The sequence below is a fragment of the Lampris incognitus genome, chromosome 1 (genome assembly GCF_029633865.1).
Source record: "Lampris incognitus isolate fLamInc1 chromosome 1, fLamInc1.hap2, whole genome shotgun sequence".
Classification (NCBI taxonomy): domain Eukaryota; kingdom Metazoa; phylum Chordata; class Actinopteri; order Lampriformes; family Lampridae; genus Lampris; species Lampris incognitus.
Genome location: NC_079211.1, coordinates 148,789,449 through 148,810,231, shown reverse-complemented (window position 1 = coordinate 148,810,231; position 20,783 = coordinate 148,789,449). Strand labels below are relative to the sequence as shown.

Below are 20,783 nucleotides of genomic sequence, written 5' to 3'. Positions count from 1 at the left end.
GTGGAGGGTAATTATAATCACGCGACGTGAAAATGCACGCGCGCGAGCGCGCGCGCGCGCAGGGAAATTCACTGCAGACGTTCGACGTTGTAAATGCGTCTGTCATTCTTTCCCATTCTGTTTCTTATTATATGTTGTACTACATGTCTAGCTGCGGGAATTCTCTTCCCGGCTTTACTTTTGACTTTACTTTTGTTTCTCATGTTCCTTCTTCGTTTTATGTGAGGCGCTTCATAACGGGTTTTTATTAGTGCTGTTGAAGTAAACTATCATCATCACCATCACCATCATCATCATCATTTATTATCATCCAAACCAACCAGCTACACCACAAAATCCATGGCTAAAGTAGCAACAATAAGTAAGAAGAACCATTTTTCCTCTTCCCTTCGTTTTCTTTCTTTTTCCTTTTTTTTTTACGTACTCTTACACTTTCCCTGGTACTGAACTTCCAGGTCCGGGTGGCCTTTGCATTTGGACTTGAGCAGCGCGCACTCGTCCTTGTAGGTCTTCCCGTCGGAGCCGCACACCGGCCCCTTCCACGTGATGTTGGAGCAGTCCGGCGCGCACACGCAGCGCGGCTTGCTCCGCCTGTTCATCTTGCACCGCTTGCCGGGCCCGCAGTCCACGTTGTCGCAGGTCTCTGAAAACCAGAGGCGTAATGCTGCGTTAAGCCGTGTTAGCCTATATATACATCGACAGTGGGGCGCCAACGTGAATTTGGCACCTCTGCCTTAAAAAGTAATTTACGAGTAAAAACAGAAAACAGAATCCAAACAGCACGTGCAGCACGCATGCATGGAGACAATGTTGAAATAGAAATTTGGGTTATTGCTTGCCCAGTTCCCCTCATTTCTATTTCAACATTATCCTCGTGCACGCATGCAACCCCTTCATGCATGCATGGTCCGCGTGCATGCACGAAGGGGGGTTGCATGCGTGCACGAGGACCATGCATGCATGCGTGCATGATATTTGCGCATGCATTCATGCATTGCATGTATGGGTGCATGCATGATCCTCGTGCACGCATGCAACCCTTCATGCATGCATCATGCACGCACGAAAGGGTTGCATGCGTGCACGAGGATCGTTGCGTGCATGGGTGCATGCAATGGAGCTAATATTGATGTAGAAATGAGGGGAATTGGGTGCACCTCCACCTTTGCATGGTACGCAGTTTGGGGCTCCGCCGTTGAAGATCATCCAGCGGAACAGCGTGCTGTTGGGGACGTCCTCCTCCGTCCAGGAGGTCCCCAGTCTGCCGCTCCTGCAGCACTCCTCCCGGCTCATCCCGGGCATGTAGAGCACCTGGCACCTCCCGTTCTTCCCCTGCTGCAGCCAGCAGTTGCCAGCTGCAAACGACAAAATAAAAAGAAACGATATATATAAAAAAAAACATTGTCGCATTTTTCCGTCTTAAACGGCTGACCCAGACACGCTACACGTGCAGCCAGCATTATCTGAGAGACTCCCTCCCTCCCTCCCTCCCTCCTTCTCTTTCTCCCTCTCTCTCTCGCGCGCGCGCGCTCTCTCTTTCCTCCCTCCCTGCAGGATTTGGTCTGATTTTGTTGCATTGCTGTAAGTTAACGCTTGTCCATCCAGTCCGCGGCGCACAGTCGGTGACTGGCAGCCCCCTTTACAACACAAACAACTGACCAAAAGTGGAGGAGAAAGAAAAAAAAAACCTTCTCATGCGGGGGTCGTTCTTTTTATTCGCCCACAGCCTCCCAGTTATCACCGGAGAGAAAGAAAAGTGGGGCGTCTAGACGGTGTTAAAAATCAACCACTCAAATCTCTCTCCCTTTCTCTCTGTGTGTGTGTCTCTCTCCCCCCCCCCCCCCCTCTCTCTCCTCCTCCCTCTCTCCCTCTCTCCCTCTCTGAAAGCCCACCGTCTTTTGACGACAGAGCGTACCACCTTATTGAACGCGCCAGACACAACACAACACAACATCCCAGACACCCATTCGCTTATCAACAAAGTGGAATTCAGGGGGGAAAACGAGTTATCTTATTTCTGTAGAAGGCAAAAAACGAGAGGAGGAGGAAAAAAACAACAAGATCTCCTGGTTCAGACGAGTGTAGATTATCAAGACGTGACTAAAACACACGCACACACACGCATACGCACACACGCATACGCACACACACGCACACACAGTGCTGATGGACGGGAGTGTATCGTTTCTAAATGGACGTTTCTGAGAAACACTCGGGAGAAGAAAAGTTGCTCAGGTCGCCACAGAAAGGTGGAGAACAAGGCGGGTGGAGAACAAGGCGGCCGGCTGCTGCTGCGGTGCTGATTAAACACGTCAACCAAAACAAACGCCGAGTCCGAGGCAGGATCCCCGGAGGCCGGCGGAAGTGCCTCAACACCGCGCGTGACTTGCGGGGTGCGTTACGTGGACGTCTGCCGGGGTGGGCTGCGGTAGCGTGTCGTCCTGCAGAGGTGGTGTCCTGCCGCCAGAGATGCTGCACCCTTACAAGCGTCCGGGCGTGACGGGACGGGCGGCGCCACCTCCGCCGCCGCCGGCCCCGGTGTGACGGGGGCGGCGCCACCTCCGCCGCCGCCGGCCCCGGTGTGACGGGACGGGTGGCGCCGCCGCCGGGACGGGACGGGTGGCGCCGCCGCCCCCGGTGTGTGGGGACGGGACGGGTGGCGCCGCCGCCGCCGGCCCCGGTGTGTGGGGGACCAGCCTCCGCGCGGCACCTGCTTTCTACGGACTCTTTATTTTACGCGTTACGCACGGTCCGCCGGCGGACACGGAGACGCGTTATCTCTACGAGGATCTGGGTACCGCCCCCCCCCCCAAAATCCCCGTCTGGAGAAAAGTTTGAAACTCCGGGTCCGGTCCGGTCCGGTCCGGTCCGGTCAGTATCCGACAGCCGCACAAGGCTTTTCAAATGGATCAGCAAGAGGAAGTTTACGAAAAGGAAGAGAAAGCGGCAACGGCAGAGAAGAAGAAGAAGAAGAAGACGAAGAGGAAGAAGAAGAAGAAGAAGAAGAAGAAGAAGAGGAAGAAGAAGAAAAGCGGAGCAACAGCTTACCTTGAACTTTGCGGTCCTCCATGAGGTGGCAGAGCCAGACCAGCAGGAGCAGAACGCCCGGGTGGAGGTGGTGTTTCAGCATCCTCAACATGATGGAGAGGCAGGAGCAACGCAGGCGGCGCAACAGCTAATCTGCTTAAGGCGGCGGTGGGTGCGTTGAATGAGTGTCGGTCTGAGAATGCAGCGTCTCTTTTTAAATCTATAAGGGGTCTCGGCTCGCCCGTCTCTGGTGGGCGGGCTCCCGCTCGGTGGGGGTGGGGAGAACTTTTTCCTTTTTTTTTCCCAACCAAACTTCCTCCAATCCCGGTCAGGTGACACCGCCGGACGCAACTTTCCCTCGCCGCAACAATGAAGGATTATACGTGATGCGTGCGTGCGTGCGCGCGCGTGCGTGTGCGCGGGGGGGGTTATTATAACAAACCACATGGAGCTGCAGCCCACCACGAGAGCGCGCGCTATGGGGACCCCGGCCGTGGTCGGTACATCCGCCGCTGATAAACCCACCTGGTCTTCGGTCCCTTCGTGAATATTTTGGGTCATGCGTGTCATCGACCCCCCCCCCCCTGCTCCAACCCCCCCCTCTCCCGGTATCTGTGACGGGGCGCGTTTCGCAGTGTGGGGGGGTGGGGGCCGGGCACGGGACGTTTGTGCGCACGTCTCCCGCGTCTCGAGAGTCAGAATAACGAGCGGACCGCGTGAGTCCTGAGGATCAGGTCCGTCCACGTGCACGCGCACGCACGCACGCACACACATCCGGATGCATGTGCATATGCATCCGGATATATGTGTGCGCGCCCGCGCCCGCGCGTGTCGACCCCTCCATATAGCGGAGCTCCACCGTTACTGGTCAGTCCTCCAACAAGTGCAGATTAAGAGTGCGTCAGGTCCTGCGCGCGCGGGTCTGTCTGTCTGTCTGTCTGTCTGTCTGTCTGCCTGTCTGTCGCTGTTGCCCCCCCGGGCTAAGTGTTGCCCCCCCGGACAATAATAGAGTTGCGAGTAGAGCCCCCGGAAGGCCTGCTAATATTAGAACAGACAGTTGTTTGGGTTTCTCTGCGGGGTCAAAGCTGTTTTAAAATATAATCAGACCTGCGTCCAGAGGGGGAGGGGGGGGAGGAGAGGGGGGGAGGGGAGGGAGGGGGGTCTCCGGATAGGAGAGACGGGGGTGTTGGATTTCGTTGAATGAAACGCGCATAAGAGGTCCCACCGCTCCCCCCCTTCCCCCCCTCCCTCCCCCCGTCCGGGAGCGGCTGATGCAGAAAGTGCGTGCGCGACCTCTGGAGCGGAACCCTGGCAAGGACACGACGTGCCGCCTCGCTCCGGACCACATCTGGGGATCCATTTGTCGCGCGGAGGACGGGGGACATTTTTGAAGAGCTCTCCCGTCACGTGTCGATGGGGAAAAAAATGTCCGGGTAATTAATTAATTAATGCTAATCGAGAAATCAGTTTTGTTGCTCCGTCACTATGCATGGAGCGCGGCGCGTGCGCAGTAGGTCTCAAATGCAGGGACGCGGCGACAGTAGTGCGCGCGCGCGTGTTCTTAATAATAATAATAATAGTAATAATAATAATAATAATGCTAATAATGATAGTAATAATGCTAATAATAGTCATAATAATAATAGTAACAACCATTATAATAATAGTAATAATAATAGTAATAATGATGATAATAATAATCATAATAATAATAAATCCAACTCATAAAGCGTTTTGTACCTCTATGTTAGTGAGGACCGGTTTGCCAGTTAGCGGCCATGACGTCCTCCTCACTTCTTGCAGGTCTGTGTTAGGGCCAGGACGCGTGTTTAGGGTTCGGCTCAGGGGTGGGTTCGAGTCAGGGGTAGGTTCGGCTAAGGAGTGGGTTCGGGTCAGGAGTGGGTTCGGGTCAGGAGTAGGTTCGGCTCAGGAGTGGGTTCGGGTCAGGGGTAGGTTCGGCTCAGGGGTAGGTTCGGCTCACGGGTAGGTTCTGCTCAGGGTTGGGTTCGGCTCAGGGGTGGGTTCGGGTCAGCGCAGTCAACACATGTACGAAAATGTCATTTTGAACTGAAATTACAAGTAGAAAAAATCATTTAATTTATTTATTAAATTGTATTAATATTATTATATTATATTTATAGTTATATTATTAAATTTATTTACATTTATTATTAATTTATATTAACTAATTACTTCTATTAATTAATTACTATATATTGATGTTATCATATCATATTTATATTAATTTGTTTACTAGTTCATATTAATTCATTAATCTATTAAATATAATTTTTTATTGAATTGAAATAAAAATTTGAATTTTCAACTGAAATTACAAGTATGAAATGTATCCTCACCAGTACAGAAAGGTGCGTGCGTGCGTGCGTGTAGTCGCGCCAGAGTGCCTGACGCTGCTGAATATCCGGTTTGGATTTGGTTTCCGGTTCATTTCATTTCTCGTAATAATTTCCGGAACACCGGCAGGTGTTAACACGTGAAATGAAACGATACCGGGGTAGCGGAGCGGGCTCCGCAGGTCCCGGCCGGCCGGCGGCGCTGTAATGTGGACACGACATGTTTTAACACTTTCCTGCAAAACCTTCCACGTGAAATTACAAAAACAACTCAGATCTAAGTTCATCTGACAAACTGCGAAACAGAGTAGAAACCATGATGAACGGAGCATCAGATGAACATTACAAACAAAATGGGGGCGTCCGGGTGGCGTAGCGGGCTATCCCGTTGCCTAGCAACACGGGGATCGCCGGTGTGAGTACTTGAGCTACTCGCCCCACCGGATGTGCTCGAGGTCGTGCGACTACAGATGACATCACTACTTCACGCATTATGATTGGGTAGGGGCTTGGGCAGAGGCTTGGGCGGGGGCTTGGGTAGGGGTTTGAGCAGGGGCTTGGGTAGGGGTTCGGGTAGGGGCTTGGGTAGGGGCTTGGGCGGGGGCTTGGGTAGGGGCTTGTGCAGGGGCTTGGGTAGGGGGTTGGGTAGAGGGTTGGGTAAGGGCTTGGGTAAGGGCTTGGGTAGGGGGTTGGGTAAGGGCTTGGGTAGGGGGTTGGGTAGGGGGTTGGGTAGGGGCTTGGGTAAGGGCTTGGGTAAGGGCTTGGGTAGGGGGTTGGGTAGGGGCTTGGGTAAGGGCTTGGGTAGGGGGTTGGGTAAGGTCTTGGGTAGGGGGTTGGGTAGGGGGTTGGGTAAGGGCTTGGGTAGGGGGTTGGGTAGGGGGTTGGGTAAGGGCTTGGGTAGGGGCTTGGGTAAGGGGTTGGGTAGGGGGTTGGGTAAGGGCTTGGGTAAGGGCTTGGGTAGGGGGTTGGGTAAGGGCTTGGGTAAGGGCTTGGGTAGGGGGTTGGGTAAGGGCTTGGGTAGGGTGTTGGGTAGGGGGTTGGGTAGGGGCTTGGGTAGGGGGTTGGGTAAGGGCTTGGGCAGCGGCTTGGGTAAGGGCTTGGGTAGGGGGTTGGGTAAGGGCTTGGGTAGGGGGTTGGGTAAGGGCTTGGGTAGGGGGTTGGGTAAGGTCTTGGGTAGGGGGTTGGGTAGGGCTTGGGTAAGGGCTTGGGTAGGGGGTTGGGTAAGGGCTTGGGTAAGGGCTTGGGTAGGGGGTTGGGTAAGGGCTTGGGTAGGGGGTTGGGTAGGGGGTTGGGTAGGGGCTTGGGTAGGGGGTTGGGTAAGGGCTTGGGCAGGGGCTTGGGTAAGGGCTTGGGTAGGGGGTTGGGTAAGGGCTTGGGTAAGGGCTTGGGTAGGGGGTTGGGTAAGGGCTTGGGTAGGGGGTTGGGTAAGGTCTTGGGTAGGGGGTTGGGTAGGGCTTGGGTAAGGGCTTGGGTAAGGGCTTGGGCAGGGGGTTGGGTAAGGGCTTGGGTAGGGGGTTGGGTAAGGGCTTGGGTAGGGGCTTGGGTAAGGGCTTGGGTAGGGGGTTGGGTAAGGGCTTGGGCAGGGGCTTGGGTAAGGGCTTGGGTAGGGGGTTGGGTAAGGGCTTGGGTAAGGGCTTGGGTAGGGGGTTGGGTAAGGGCTTGGGTAGGGGGTTGGGTAAGGTCTTGGGTAGGGGGTTGGGTAGGGCTTGGGTAAGGGCTTGGGTAAGGGCTTGGGTAGGGGGTTGGGTAAGGGCTTGGGCAGGGGCCTGGGTAAGGGCTTGGGTAGGGGGTTGGGTAAGGTCTTGGGTAAGGGCTTGGGTAGGGGGTTGGTAAGGGCTTGGGTAAGGGCTTGGGTAAGGGCTTGGGTAGGGGGTTGGGTAAGGGCTTGGGTAGGGGGCTTGGGTAAGGGCTTGGGTAGGGGGTTGGGTAAGGGCTTGGGTAAGGGCTTGGGTAAGGGCTTGGGTAGGGGGTTGGGTAAGGGCTTGGGTAAGGGCTTGGGTAAGGGCTTGGGTAGGGGGTTGGGTAAGGGCTTGGGCAGGGGCCTGGGTAAGGGCTTGGGTAGGGGGCTTGGGTAAGGGCTTGGGTAGGGGGTTGGGTAAGGGCTTGGGTAGGGGGTTGGGTAGGGGCCAGTTCAGTTTAGGAACAGCGGGAAACAGTAGATTGACGTTAGACGCAGCTCGGGTCTTCGGTCCTCGCACCTTTACTAACCAACTCCATGTCAACGTGGATTGTGAAAAACACACAGCTAAACAACTATAAAGCTAGCTAGCTAGCAACATAATCCGTGACGTCATATGTAGTCGAAGGACCCCGAGTCGATATTGTACCCGAGCAGAAATGGAACCCACACCGGTTCGAATCCGGTGTTACCTCCGGCTTGGTCGGGCGTCCCTACAGACACAATTGGCCGTGTCTGCGTGTTGGAAGCCGCATGTGGGTATGTGTCCTGGTCGCTGCACTAGCGCCTCCTCTGGTCGGTCGGGGCGCCTGTTCGGGGGGGAGGGGGAACTGAGGGGGATAACGTGATCCTCCCACGCGCTAGGTCCCACTGGTGAAACTCCTCACTGTCAGGTGAAAAGAAGTGGCTGGCGACTCCACTTGTATGGAGGAGGGGAACGGTCCTCCACCAAAAACGACCCCATAGGTCGTTTGTACAAGCAGCTTATTACGACCTAGAGTTACGTTTTAAACTTAAGCGACCTCTAGCGGTCGGGGAGGAGACGTGTGGTAGTCTGCAGCCCTCCCCGGATGGACAGAGGGGACCGGGACGGCTCGGAAGAATGGGGTAATTGGTCGGATACAATTGGGAAGAAAGAAAAAAGAGGGGAACCCCCCCCCCAAAAGAATTAAGATGAAGACTCACCCAAAATACCTTGAAGTGTTTTCCATCCGCATGCCATCAGGAGCTGCAGGGCTCCCCCATATTCCCTGTTTACCAGCAGACAGTAAGGACACATGGAGCCAGCTATTACACACACACACACACACGCACACGCACACACACACACGCACACACACACACACACACACACGCACACACACACACACACACACGCATGCACACACACACACGCACACACACACACACACACACACACACACACACACACACACGCACACACACACACACACACACGCACACACACACACACGCACACGCACACACACACACACACACACACACACACACACACACACACACACACACACACACACGCATGCACGCAGGGAGTGGTGGCTGAGGAAATGTTCCTCCTGCATGTTTCCCATCCCGCTGTCCTCCCTCCAGGGGCAGCCAGCGGCAGTGGGCAGCCCTTTCCTTCAGCACCCGGGGACCAGTTCAGATGGATCTCCATGTCACGATCAGGTGGATCTCCATGTCGTGATCAGATGGATCTCGGTGTCGTGGTCAGACGGATCTCAGTGTCGTGGTCAGATGGATCTCCGTGTCGTGGTCAGATGGATCTCAGTGTCGTGGTCAGATGGATCTCAGTGTCGTGGTCAGATGGATCTCAGTGTCGTGGTCAGATGGATCTCCGTGTCGTGGTCAAATGGATCTCCGTGTCACGGTCAGGCGGATCTCCATGCCGTGGTCAGGTGGATCTCAGTGTCGTGGTCAGATGGATCTCCATGTCGTGGTCAGATGGATCTCCATGTCACGGTCAGGCGGATCTCCATGTCGTGGTCAGATGGATCTCCATGTCGTGGTCAGATGGATCTCCATATCGTGGTCATATGGATCTCCATGTCGTGGTCAGGTGGATCTCCATATCGTGGTCAGATGGATCTCCATGCCGTGGTCAGGTGGATCTCAGTGTCGTGGTCAGATGGATCTCCATGTCACGGTCAGGCGGATCTCCATGTCGTGGTCAGATGGATCTCCATGTCGTGGTCAGATGGATCTCCATATCGTGGTCAGGTGGATCTCCATGCCGTGGTCAGGTGGATCTCAGTGTCGTGGTCAGATGGATCTCCATGTCGTGGTCAGATGGATCTCCATGTCACGGTCAGATGGATCTCCATGTCGTGGTCAGGTGGATCTCCACATCGTGGTCAGATGGATCTCCATATCGTGGTCAGATGGATCTCCATATCGTGGTCAGGTGGATCTCCATATCGTGGTCAGGTGGATCTCCATGTCGTGGTCAGATGGATCTCCATGCCGTGGTCAGATGGATCTCCATGTCGTGGTCAGATGGATCTCCATGTCACGGTCAGATGGATCGCCATGTCGTGATCAGATGGATCTCCGTGTCGTGGTCAGGTGGATCTCCATATCGTGGTCAGGTGGATCTCCATGTCGTGGTCAGGTGGATCTCCATGTCGTGGTCAGATGGATCTCCATGTCACGGTCAGATGGATCTCCATGTCGTGGTCAGGTGGATCTCCACATCGTGGTCAGATGGATCTCCATATCGTGGTCAGATGGATCTCCATATCGTGGTCAGGTGGATCTCCATATCGTGGTCAGGTGGATCTCCATATCGTGGTCAGATGGATCTCCATGCCGTGGTCAGGTGGATCTCCATGTCGTGGTCAGATGGATCTCCATGCCGTGGTCAGATGGATCTCCATGTCGTGATCAGATGGATCTCCGTGTCGTGGTCAGGTGGATCTCCATATCGTGGTCAGGTGGATCTCCATGTCGTGGTCAGGTGGATCTCCATGTCGTGGTCAGATGGATCTCCATGTCGTGGTCAGGTGGATCTCCATGTCGTGGTCAGGTGGATCTCCATGTCGTGGTCAGGTGGATCTCCATGTCGTGGTCAGATGGATCTCCATGTCGTGGTCAGATGGATCTCCATGTCGTGGTCAGATGGATCTCCATGTCGTGGTCAGGGACGGGCCAGGAGAGCACGGGGAGAACACGCAGAGTACACACAGACAGCCACTGCACATGTTCTCCTGGGAGAACTTACCCCCCCCCCACCCCAGTGCTAACCATGCCTCAGGCAGGACTCGAACCCAGGACGCGGTGCACCGCACCACGTGGTACCGATGACGCAATAATGATCTGAAACGCTGTACTTCCAGCTACTCAACAAAAAGCCCTTTCGCTTCGTTGAAAGAGTGAAGAGTCTGGCAGATCTGACGTCTGACTGACAGCGGAGTATTCGCGCGTGATAAGGTGGGTGGTTACCCTCAGCTACTTCCCAGACAACGCTGACGTTGGATGGACGCGCCTCCTTCCATTTCCGCTAAGAGTCCCGATCATTTATCCCAGTGAGCGTCTCAGGGTGGAGTCGACCTGCGGCTGCATCCATGACCCGACAAGGAGGAAGTCTTCCAAATCGTTTCCTGCATCATCCAAACAGAAACCATATACACTCACTGGCCACTTTATTAGGTACACCTTGCTAGTACCGGGTTGGACCCCCTTTTGCCTTCAGAACTGCCTTAATCCTTCGTGGCATAGATTCAACAAGGTACTGGAAACATTCCTCAGAGAGTTTGGTCCATATTGACATGATAGCATCACACAGTTGCTGCAGATTTGTCGGCTGCACATCCATGATGCAAATCTCCCGGTCCACCACATCCCAAAGGTGCTCTATTGGATTGAGATCTGGTGACTGTGGAGCCCATTTGAACAGTGAACTCATTGTCATGTTCAAGAAACCAGTCTGAGATGATTCGAGCTTTATGACATGGCGCGTTATCCTGCTGGAAGTAGCCATCAGAAGATGGGAACACTGTGGTCATAAAGGGATGGACATGCTCAGCAACAATACTCAGGTAGGCTGTGGCATTGACACGATGCCCAATTGGTACTAAGGGGCCCAAAGTGTGCCAAAAAATATCCCCCACACCATTACACCACCACCACCAGCCTGAACCGTTGATACAAGGCAGGATGGATCCATGCTTTCATGTTGTTGACGCCAAATTCTGACCCTACCATCCGAATGTCGCAGCAGAAATCGAGACTCATCAGACCAGGCAACGTTTTTCCAATCTTCTATTGTCCAATTTTGGTGAGCCTGTGTGAATTGTAGCCTCAGTTTCCTCTTCTTATCTGACAGGAGTGGCACCCGGTGGGGTCTTCTGCTGCTGTAGCCCATCTGCCTCAAGGTTCGACGTGTTGTGCGTTCAGAGATGCTCTTCTGCATACCTCGGTTGTAATGAGTGGTTATTTGAGTTACTGTTGCCTTTCTATCAGCTCGAACCAGTCTGGCCATTCTCCTCCGACCTCTGGCATCAACAAGGCATTTTCGCCCACAGAACTGCCGCTCACTGGATATTTTCTCTTTTTCGGACCATTCTCTGTAAACCCTAGAGATGGTTGTGCGTGAAAATCCCAGTATATCAGCCGTTTCTGAAATACTCAGACCAGTCCGTCTGGCACCAACAACCATGCCACGTTCAAAGTCACTTAAATCACCTTTCTCCCCCATTCTGATGCTCGGTTTGAACTGCAGCAGATCGTCTTGACCATGTCTACATGCCTAAATGCATTGAGTTGCTGCCATGTGATTGGCTGATTAGAAATTTGCGTTAACGAGCAGTTGGACAGGTGTGCCTAATAAAGTGGCCGGTGAGTGTATATCTTCTAGACCAGTGGTTCTCCACCTTTTTGGGGTGCTGGACCCCCTGCGTATTTTTGATCTACCCTGAGGACCCCTCCACCTGATCTTGGGGGAGGGGGGTTGCAATTTGATAGAAACAGTAGAAACTGCATTTTAAATCGCATTATAGCATTTATTCACTCTCTGGGGCAAAAATAAGAGCTTTCAGTTGTAACTTAGATATAGTTAACAAAACAGAATTCTTATGCAGTAACTTTCAGATGTATGTAACAAAACAGAATATGTATTCAGTAACTTTCAGATATGTGTAACAAAACAGAATATGTATTCAGTAACTTTCAGATATATGTAACAAAACAGAATATGTATTCAGTAACTTTCAGATATATGTAACAAAACAGAATATGTATTCAGTAACTTTCAGATATATGTAACAAAACAGAATATGTATTCAGTAACTTTCAGATATATGTAACAACACAGAATATGTATTCAGTAACTTTCAGATATATGTAACAAAACAGAATATGTATTCAGTAACTTTCAGATATATGTAACAAAACAGAATATGTATTCAGTAACTTTCAGATATATGTAACAAAACAGAATATGTATTCAGTAACTTTCAGATATATGTAACAACAGAATTTTTATGCAGCAACTTTTAACAATGCAAACGGGAGCGAGATCTCTTATTAAAATACAATAAATGACACTTGTGAAACAGATGTAATTAGAGAAAAAAGTCCTGTTACCCTTTATAGTTTAGGTAGATGAAGGTCTCAGTCACATTTGAGTAAAATAATCCTATTTCTATAAATGTTAAAGATATTTTATTTTCACGGACCCCTTGCAATTACACCACGGACCACTAGGGGTCCGCGGACCCCCGGTTGAGAACCACTGTTCTAGACCATCTTCACTCCATATTTATTCACGTCCGTGGCCGGATGCGTGGCTGAGGGATTACTGTTAGATCTGTTTCTCATCTTCTGTTCCCGTCCGTGCAGACAGAAGAGACTTTCCCAACTCAGAGCAAAAGAAATTAAACAATATCAAGAAAAGTGGATAAAGGGGTGAGGATGAACGTGTGATCGCCAGATGATGTGGACTGGAGATAACACATGTGAGCAGATTGTTCACATGACGTGTCCCGACATCTGACGTGAACCCCAGTGTGTCCCAACCCAGTCCTCCAGGACCCCCTATCCTGCAGATTGTCTTGCTGTTTGTAGTTATTCAACCAATCAGCAATTAAGTTTGTCAGCTGTTGCACACCTTGCATAATTAAGTGCTGCGAGATGATTGGTCGAGTAAGTACAAGCAGGGCTCCCTATGCAGGGTTACAGTGAACATCTGCAGGATAGGGGGTCCTTGAGGACTGGGTTGAGAACCACTGGGCTAGACCCTGACAGACACTAGTCGGCGTTGGGGTTTCACGTGCCGAGGAGTTCTGCTGCGTGTCCGTGTCGGTTCGGTTGGAGGTTCACAGCGGGATCACCCTCCCCTGGTGTCCACTCGGTACCCGGTGTGATCCAGACTTTACATGAATCCCAGTGGATTCACATTAACGTGTTATTCACCTCTGCATCCGGTGTTGTTGTCATGCGTGACTTCTGTTCACACCTAAAAAAAAAAATTTTTTTTAAGTCAAATTTCACCTTTTTCACTCTGGGGGAAATGGGTGACGTGGTCCCTGCAGAGCTCAAGGTGACATGGAAGTATTGTGTTTGTTTGCGCATGTTTTGCATATTGATTTTCTAGTCTTGGTGTTTTGTGACACGGAACAGAGGATTTTGTCCCAGACCAACTCACCTTTACATCTGTTGGGAAATATCGCAGGTGCTGCAATGATTAGCTGATTGATCGGTCGATACTTAAACATTAATCAGTTATAATTTCAGTAATCTATTGATCGTTTTAGATACTTGTCAAGTAACGATACCAAACATTTGCTGGTTACACCTTCACAGATGCTCAGACTTGCATGTCATGGTAACATGAACCAGGTTACATGTCATGATAACATTACATGTCATGATAACATTACATGTCATGGTAACATGAACCAGGTTACATGTCATTATAACATGAACCAGGTTACATGTCATGATAACATTACATGTCATGGTAACATGAACCAGGTTACATGTCATGATAACACTACATGTCATGGTAACATGAACCAGGTTACATGTCATGATAACATTACATGTCATGGTAACATGAACCAGGTTACATGTCATGGTAACATTACATGTCATGGTAACATGAACCAGGTTACATGTCATGGTAACATTACATGTCATGGTAACATGAACCAGGTTACATGTCATGATAACATTACATGTCATGGTAACATGAACCAGGTTACATGTCATGATAACACTACATGTCATGGTAACATGAACCAGGTTACATGTCATGATAGCATTACATGTCATGATAACATTACATGTCATGGTCACATGAACCAGGTTACATGTCATGATGACACTACATGTCATGGTAACATGAACCAGGTTACATGTCATTATAACATTACATGTCATGGTAACATGAACCAGATTACATGTCATGATGACACTACATGTCATGGTAACATGAACCAGGTTACATGTCATGATAACATGAACCAGGTTAATGTCATGATAACATTACATGTCATGGTAACATGAACCAGGTTACATGTCATGATAACATTACATGTCATGGTAACATGAACCAGGTTACATGTCATGATGACACTACATGTCATGGTAACATGAACCAGGTTACATGTCATTATAACATTACATGTCATGGTAACATGAACCAGATTACATGTCATGATGACACTACATGTCATGGTAACATGAACCAGGTTACATGTCATGATAACATGAACCAGGTTAATGTCATGATAACATTACATGTCATGGTAACATGAACCAGGTTACATGTCATGATAACATTACATGTCATGGTAACATGAACCAGATTACATGTCATGATAACACTACATGTCATGGTAACATGAACCAGGTTACATGTCATGATAACATGAACCAGGTTACATGTCATGATAACATTACATGTCATGGTAACATGAACCAGGTTACATGTCATGATAACATTACATGTCATGGTAACATGAACCAGGTTACATGTCATGGTAACATTACATGTCATGATAACATTACATGTCATGGTAACATGAACCAGGTTACATGTCATGATAACATGAACCAGGTTACATGTCATGATAACATTACATGTCATGGTAACATGAACCAGGTTACATGTCATGATAACATTACATGTTATGGTAACATGAACCAGGTTACATGTCATGATAACATTACATGTCATGGTAACATGAACCAGGTTACATGTCATGATAACATGAACCAGGTTACATGTCATGATAACATTACATGTCATGATAACATGAACCAGGTTACATGTCATGATAACATTACATGTCATGGTAACATGAACCAGGTTACATGTCATGATAACATTACATGTCATGGTAACATGAACCAGGTTACATGTCATGATAACACTACATGTCATGGTAACATGAACCAGGTTACATGTCATGATAACATTACATGTCATGGTAACATGAACCAGGTAACATGTCATGATAACATTACATGTCATGATAACATGAACCAGGTTACATGTCATGATAACATTACATGTCATGGTAACATGAACCAGATTACATGTCATGATAACATTACATGTCATGGTAACATGAACCAGGTTACATGTCATGATAACATTACATGTCATGGTAACATGAACCAGATTACATGTCATGATAACACTACATGTCATGGTAACATGAACCAGGTTACATGTCATGATAACATGAACCAGGTTACATGTCATGATAACATTACATGTCATGGTAACATGAACCAGGTTACATGTCATGATAACATTACATGTCATGGTAACATGAATCAGGTTACATGTCATGATAACACTACATGTCATGGTAACATGAACCAGGTTACATGTCATGTTAATAAGAACTAGGTTACATGTCATGTTAATATGAACCAGGTTACATGTCATCATAACATGAACCAGGTTACATGTCATGATAACATTACATGTCATGGTAACATGAACCAGGTTACATGTCATGATAACATTACATGTCATGGTAACATGAACCAGGTTACATGTCATGATAACACTACATGTCATGGTAACATGAACCAGGTTACATGTCATGATAACATTACATGTCATGGTAACATGAACCAGGTTACATGTCATGATAACATTACATGTCATGGTAACATGAACCAGGTTACATGTCATGATAACATTACATGTCATGGTAACATGAACCAGGTTACATGTCATTATAACATGAACCAGGTTACATGTCATGATAACATTACATGTCATGGTAACATGAACCAGGTTACATGTCATGATAACACTACATGTCATGGTAACATGAACCAGGTTACATGTCATGATAACATTACATGTCATGGTAACATGAACCAGGTTACATGTCATGATAACATTACATGTCATGGTAACATGAACCAGGTAACATGTCATGATAACATTACATGTCATGATAACATGAACCAGGTTACATGTCATGATAACATTACATGTCATGGTAACATGAACCAGATTACATGTCATGATAACACTACATGTCATGGTAACATGAACCAGGTTACATGTCATGATAACATGAACCAGGTTACATGTCATGATAACATTACATGTCATGGTAACATGAACCAGGTTACATGTCATGATAACATTACATGTCATGGTAACATGAATCAGGTTACATGTCATGATAACACTACATGTCATGGTAACATGAACCAGGTTACATGTCATGTTAATAAGAACCAGGTTACATGTCATGTTAATATGAACCAGGTTACATGTCATCATAACATGAACCAGGTTACATGTCATCATAACATGAACCAGGTTACATGTCATCATAACATGAACCAGGTTACATGTCATGATAGCACTTCAGGGGTGTTTGTTTGCTGGTCAGAATCAGTAAACTGTGTAAAACACTGGTTGGGAATGTTCCAGTGGGAATCTGTATCGGACATCTAGCATTATCTTAAACTCTTCATCATTATCTTAAACACTTCATCATTATCTTAAACACTTCATCATTATCTTAAACACTTCATCATTATCTTAAACACTTCATCATTATTTTAAACACTTGATCATTATCTTAAACTTTTCATCATTATTTTAAACACTTCATCATTATCTTAAACACTTCATCATTATTTTAAACACTTCATCATTATCTACACACTTCATCATTATTTTAAACACTTCATCATTATCTTAAAAACTTCATCATTATCTTAAACACTTCATCATTATCTTAAACACTTCATCATTATTTTAAACACTTCATCATTATCTTAAACACTTGATCATTATCTTAAACACTTGATCATTATCTTAAACACTTCATCATTATTTTAAACACTTCATCATTATCTTAAACACTTCATCATTATTTTAAACACTTCATCATTATCTTAAACACTTCATCATTATCTTAAACACTTGATCATTATCTTAAACACTTCATCATTATCTTAAACACTTGATCATTATCTTAAACACTTGATCATTATCTTAAACACTTCATCATTATTTTAAACACTTCATCATTATCTTAAACACTTGATCATTATCTTAAACACGTGATCATTATCTTAAACACTTGATCATTATTTTAAACACTTCATCGTTATCTTAAACTCTTCATCGTTATCTTAAACATTTGATCATTATCTTAAACACTTGATCATTATCTTAAACTCTTCATCGTTATCTTAAACACTTGATCGTTATCTTAAACACTTGATCATTATCTTAAACACTTGATCATTATCTTAAACACTTCATCATTATCTTAAACACTTGATCATTATCTTAAACACTTGATCCTTATCTTAAACACTTGATCACTATCTTAAACACTTGATCATTATCTTAAACACTTGATCATTATCTTAAACACTTCATCATTATCTTAAACACTTGATCATTATCTTAAACTCTTCATCATTATCTTAAACACTTGATCGTTATCTTAAACACTTCATCATTATCCTAAACACTTCATCATTATCTTAAACACTTGATCATTATCTTAAACTCTTCATCGTTATTTTAAACACTTCATCGTTATCTTAAACACTTGATCATTATCTTAAACGCTTCATCATTATCTTAAACACTTCATCGTTATCTTAAACACTTGATCATTATCTTAAACACTTCATCATTATCTTAAACACTTGATCATTATCTTAAACGCTTCATCATTATCTTAAACACTTCATCGTTATCTTAAACACTTCATCATTATCTTAAACACTTCATTATCTTAAACGCTTAATCATTATCTTAAACACTTCATCGTTATCTTAAACACTTGATCATTATCTTAAACTCTTCATCATTATCTTAAACACTTGATCATTATCTTAAACACTTGATCATTATCTTAAACACTTCATCATTATCTTAAACACTTCATCATTATCTTAAACACTTCATTATCTTAAACGCTTCATCATTATCTTAAACACTTGATCATTATCTTAAACACTTCATCATTATCTTAAACACTTCATCATTATCTTAAACACTTCATTATCTTAAACGCTTCATCATTATCTTAAACACTTCATCATTATCTTAAACACTTCATCATTATCTTAAACACTTCATTATCTTAAACGCTTCATCATTATCTTAAACACTTCATCGTTATCTTAAACACTTGATCATTATCTTAAACTCTTCATCATTATCTTAAACACTTGATCATTATCTTAAACACTTGATCATTATCTTAAACACGTGATCATTATCTTAAACACTTCATCATTATCTTAAACGCTTCATCATTATCTTAAACACTTCATCGTTATCTTAAACACTTGATCATTATCTTAAACTCTTCATCATTATCTTAAACACTTCATCGTTATCTTAAACACTTGATCATTATCTTAAACACTTCATCATTATCTTAAACACTTCATAGGCTCAACAATTAATCAAAGCAACACTCGACAGATTCGTCGCTAATGAAGAGAACCGGCGCGTGCAGCCCTGGTTATTCCAGTAAACACGGACGATCCCCAGTTCAAGTGTTTGCAAAACTGTCATTTCAACCTTACACAGCCCCAGGAGCACATTTGCCCCCACATGCGATGCTTTTAATGAAAACAAGCAAAACAAGACAGAAAAGATCCTTTTTGTGACCTTTGCCCGAGTCCAAACGCGTGCGGGCCGCGCGGAGTCTGGGGGTCCCGGCTTCCCCGGCACGGGGGACATTCGGCTCGCAGGCGGCGTCGGGCAGCCGCGTTGGGTTGCGTAACGTCCCCGGTGAGGGGAGACGGGACGGTGCTCCGCGGCGAACCGAGGGAGGGGTTCCAACAGGCGGTCGGTCGAGCAGTTCCACGGTGTCTCGTTTCCGAAGCCTTTCCCCCAACGCTTCCCCGGGGGCGCGCACGCAGCATCCAAAGGCTCTTTCCCAACCCCCCCCCCAACCCCCCCAACCCCCCTCCGTGCGTCGGGAATTGTGAAAGAGTGGGTTTGTTTTTTATCAACTGGGTTTTTTTTCCTTCTCTTTTTGTTTTTTTTTTTTTGTTTTTTATCCCCCACAAGGAAGTTCGCGGCCCAAGTTCAACAAAACATGCTACATATTAGAAAAAAGATTTCACCTTGGCAACTCCGGCGGAATGCGAGTAAAAGGCCCTGGTGGGGTGGAGAGGCCGCTGACTCCCCTGCAAGGAGGGCGTCCAGAGCAGCGTCTCCAGGCGGACACGGGACCGAACCTGCGCGTCCCAAGCAACACGGCAGGACACGTCAGGCACACGTCCATAAAACTGACGTAAAGACGACGCTGCCTTGACATTTAGAGCCATCTGACTGGAGTTGCATTGACGTTTAGGAGGCTCTGAGCCGGCTGACTGGATTTCCGCAGTACGGAGCAGAGCGGGGCAGCATTAGAGGCCCAGCACCTTGTCGTTCCTGCACGAGGAAGTTCAGGGAGTTCAGCGCCTCAGCAGACTGAAGTCACTTTGCGTCATGCCGCCATCTGGTGGCCGTAAGCTGCAAATACACGGACGTCGTTGGTAAAATCTCTCCTTCTGAATACGACCAGGATGAAACCAGAGACAAACAGCCCGGAAATGGATGAAGTTTTACCGGATGCGTCTGAATCGTGTTTTGATCCAGCTCACCTCCAATTTAAACAGGTCCTATCTCTTTTTCTGCACTTTTCGACCATCTGTTTAATGGGTAACACTTTAGTATAGGGAACGTAGTCACCGTTAATTAGGTGCTTATTAGCATGCAAATTAGCAACATATTGGCTCTTAATTGGTCATTGTTACGTACTCATTAATGCCTTATTCTGCATGGCCTTATTATACAACCAGTAAGCCATTAACTATGAGTTTTCCCTCTATAACTTCAGAAGTATTGCTTATTAGTAGTACCATCTCAATATGCTTTGCTTAGTATGGACTTTATAAGGTGGTAGTACCACAAGAAGAGTTATTCTCCCTTACTAACACTTAATGAATATGCTCTGTTCTTACATAACAACACACAAAACTACAAGTGTTCATAGTGTTAAATTACTCTAAATTAAGTTTTTGTTACTTAGCATATGTTCCCCATACTAAAGTGACATCTTGATCATTACTAATTCACTTATAAATAAGTTTTCTTACTTAGAATATGTTCCCCATACTAAAGTGTTACCGTTTAATCTACTACTACGACTACATTTGGCTGCTCCCGTTAGTATATGCTCCAGAAATAAAAAATAAAA

General features: G+C 46.8%; 1 protein-coding gene across 2 annotated transcripts; it reads right to left on the bottom strand.

The window, feature by feature from the left end:
• Positions 1–282: 282 nt before the first annotated feature.
• fsta (follistatin a) lies at positions 283–3,236 on the bottom strand. 2 transcript variants are annotated; one of them, XM_056282159.1, is made up of 3 exons: positions 3,049–3,236; positions 1,158–1,355; positions 283–643 (listed from the first exon to the last, which is right to left on the bottom strand). In XM_056282159.1, exons 1-3 carry the CDS (start codon positions 3,137–3,139, stop codon positions 417–419), a joined length of 516 nt encoding a protein of 171 aa, XP_056138134.1. In that variant the 5' UTR covers positions 3,140–3,236; the 3' UTR covers positions 283–416. The 2 variants fall into 2 exon arrangements, with proteins under 2 accessions (XP_056138134.1, XP_056138142.1); XM_056282167.1 differs by having other exon boundaries at positions 1,164–1,355; positions 3,049–3,232.
• Between the last annotated feature and the right edge of the window lie 17,547 nt (positions 3,237–20,783).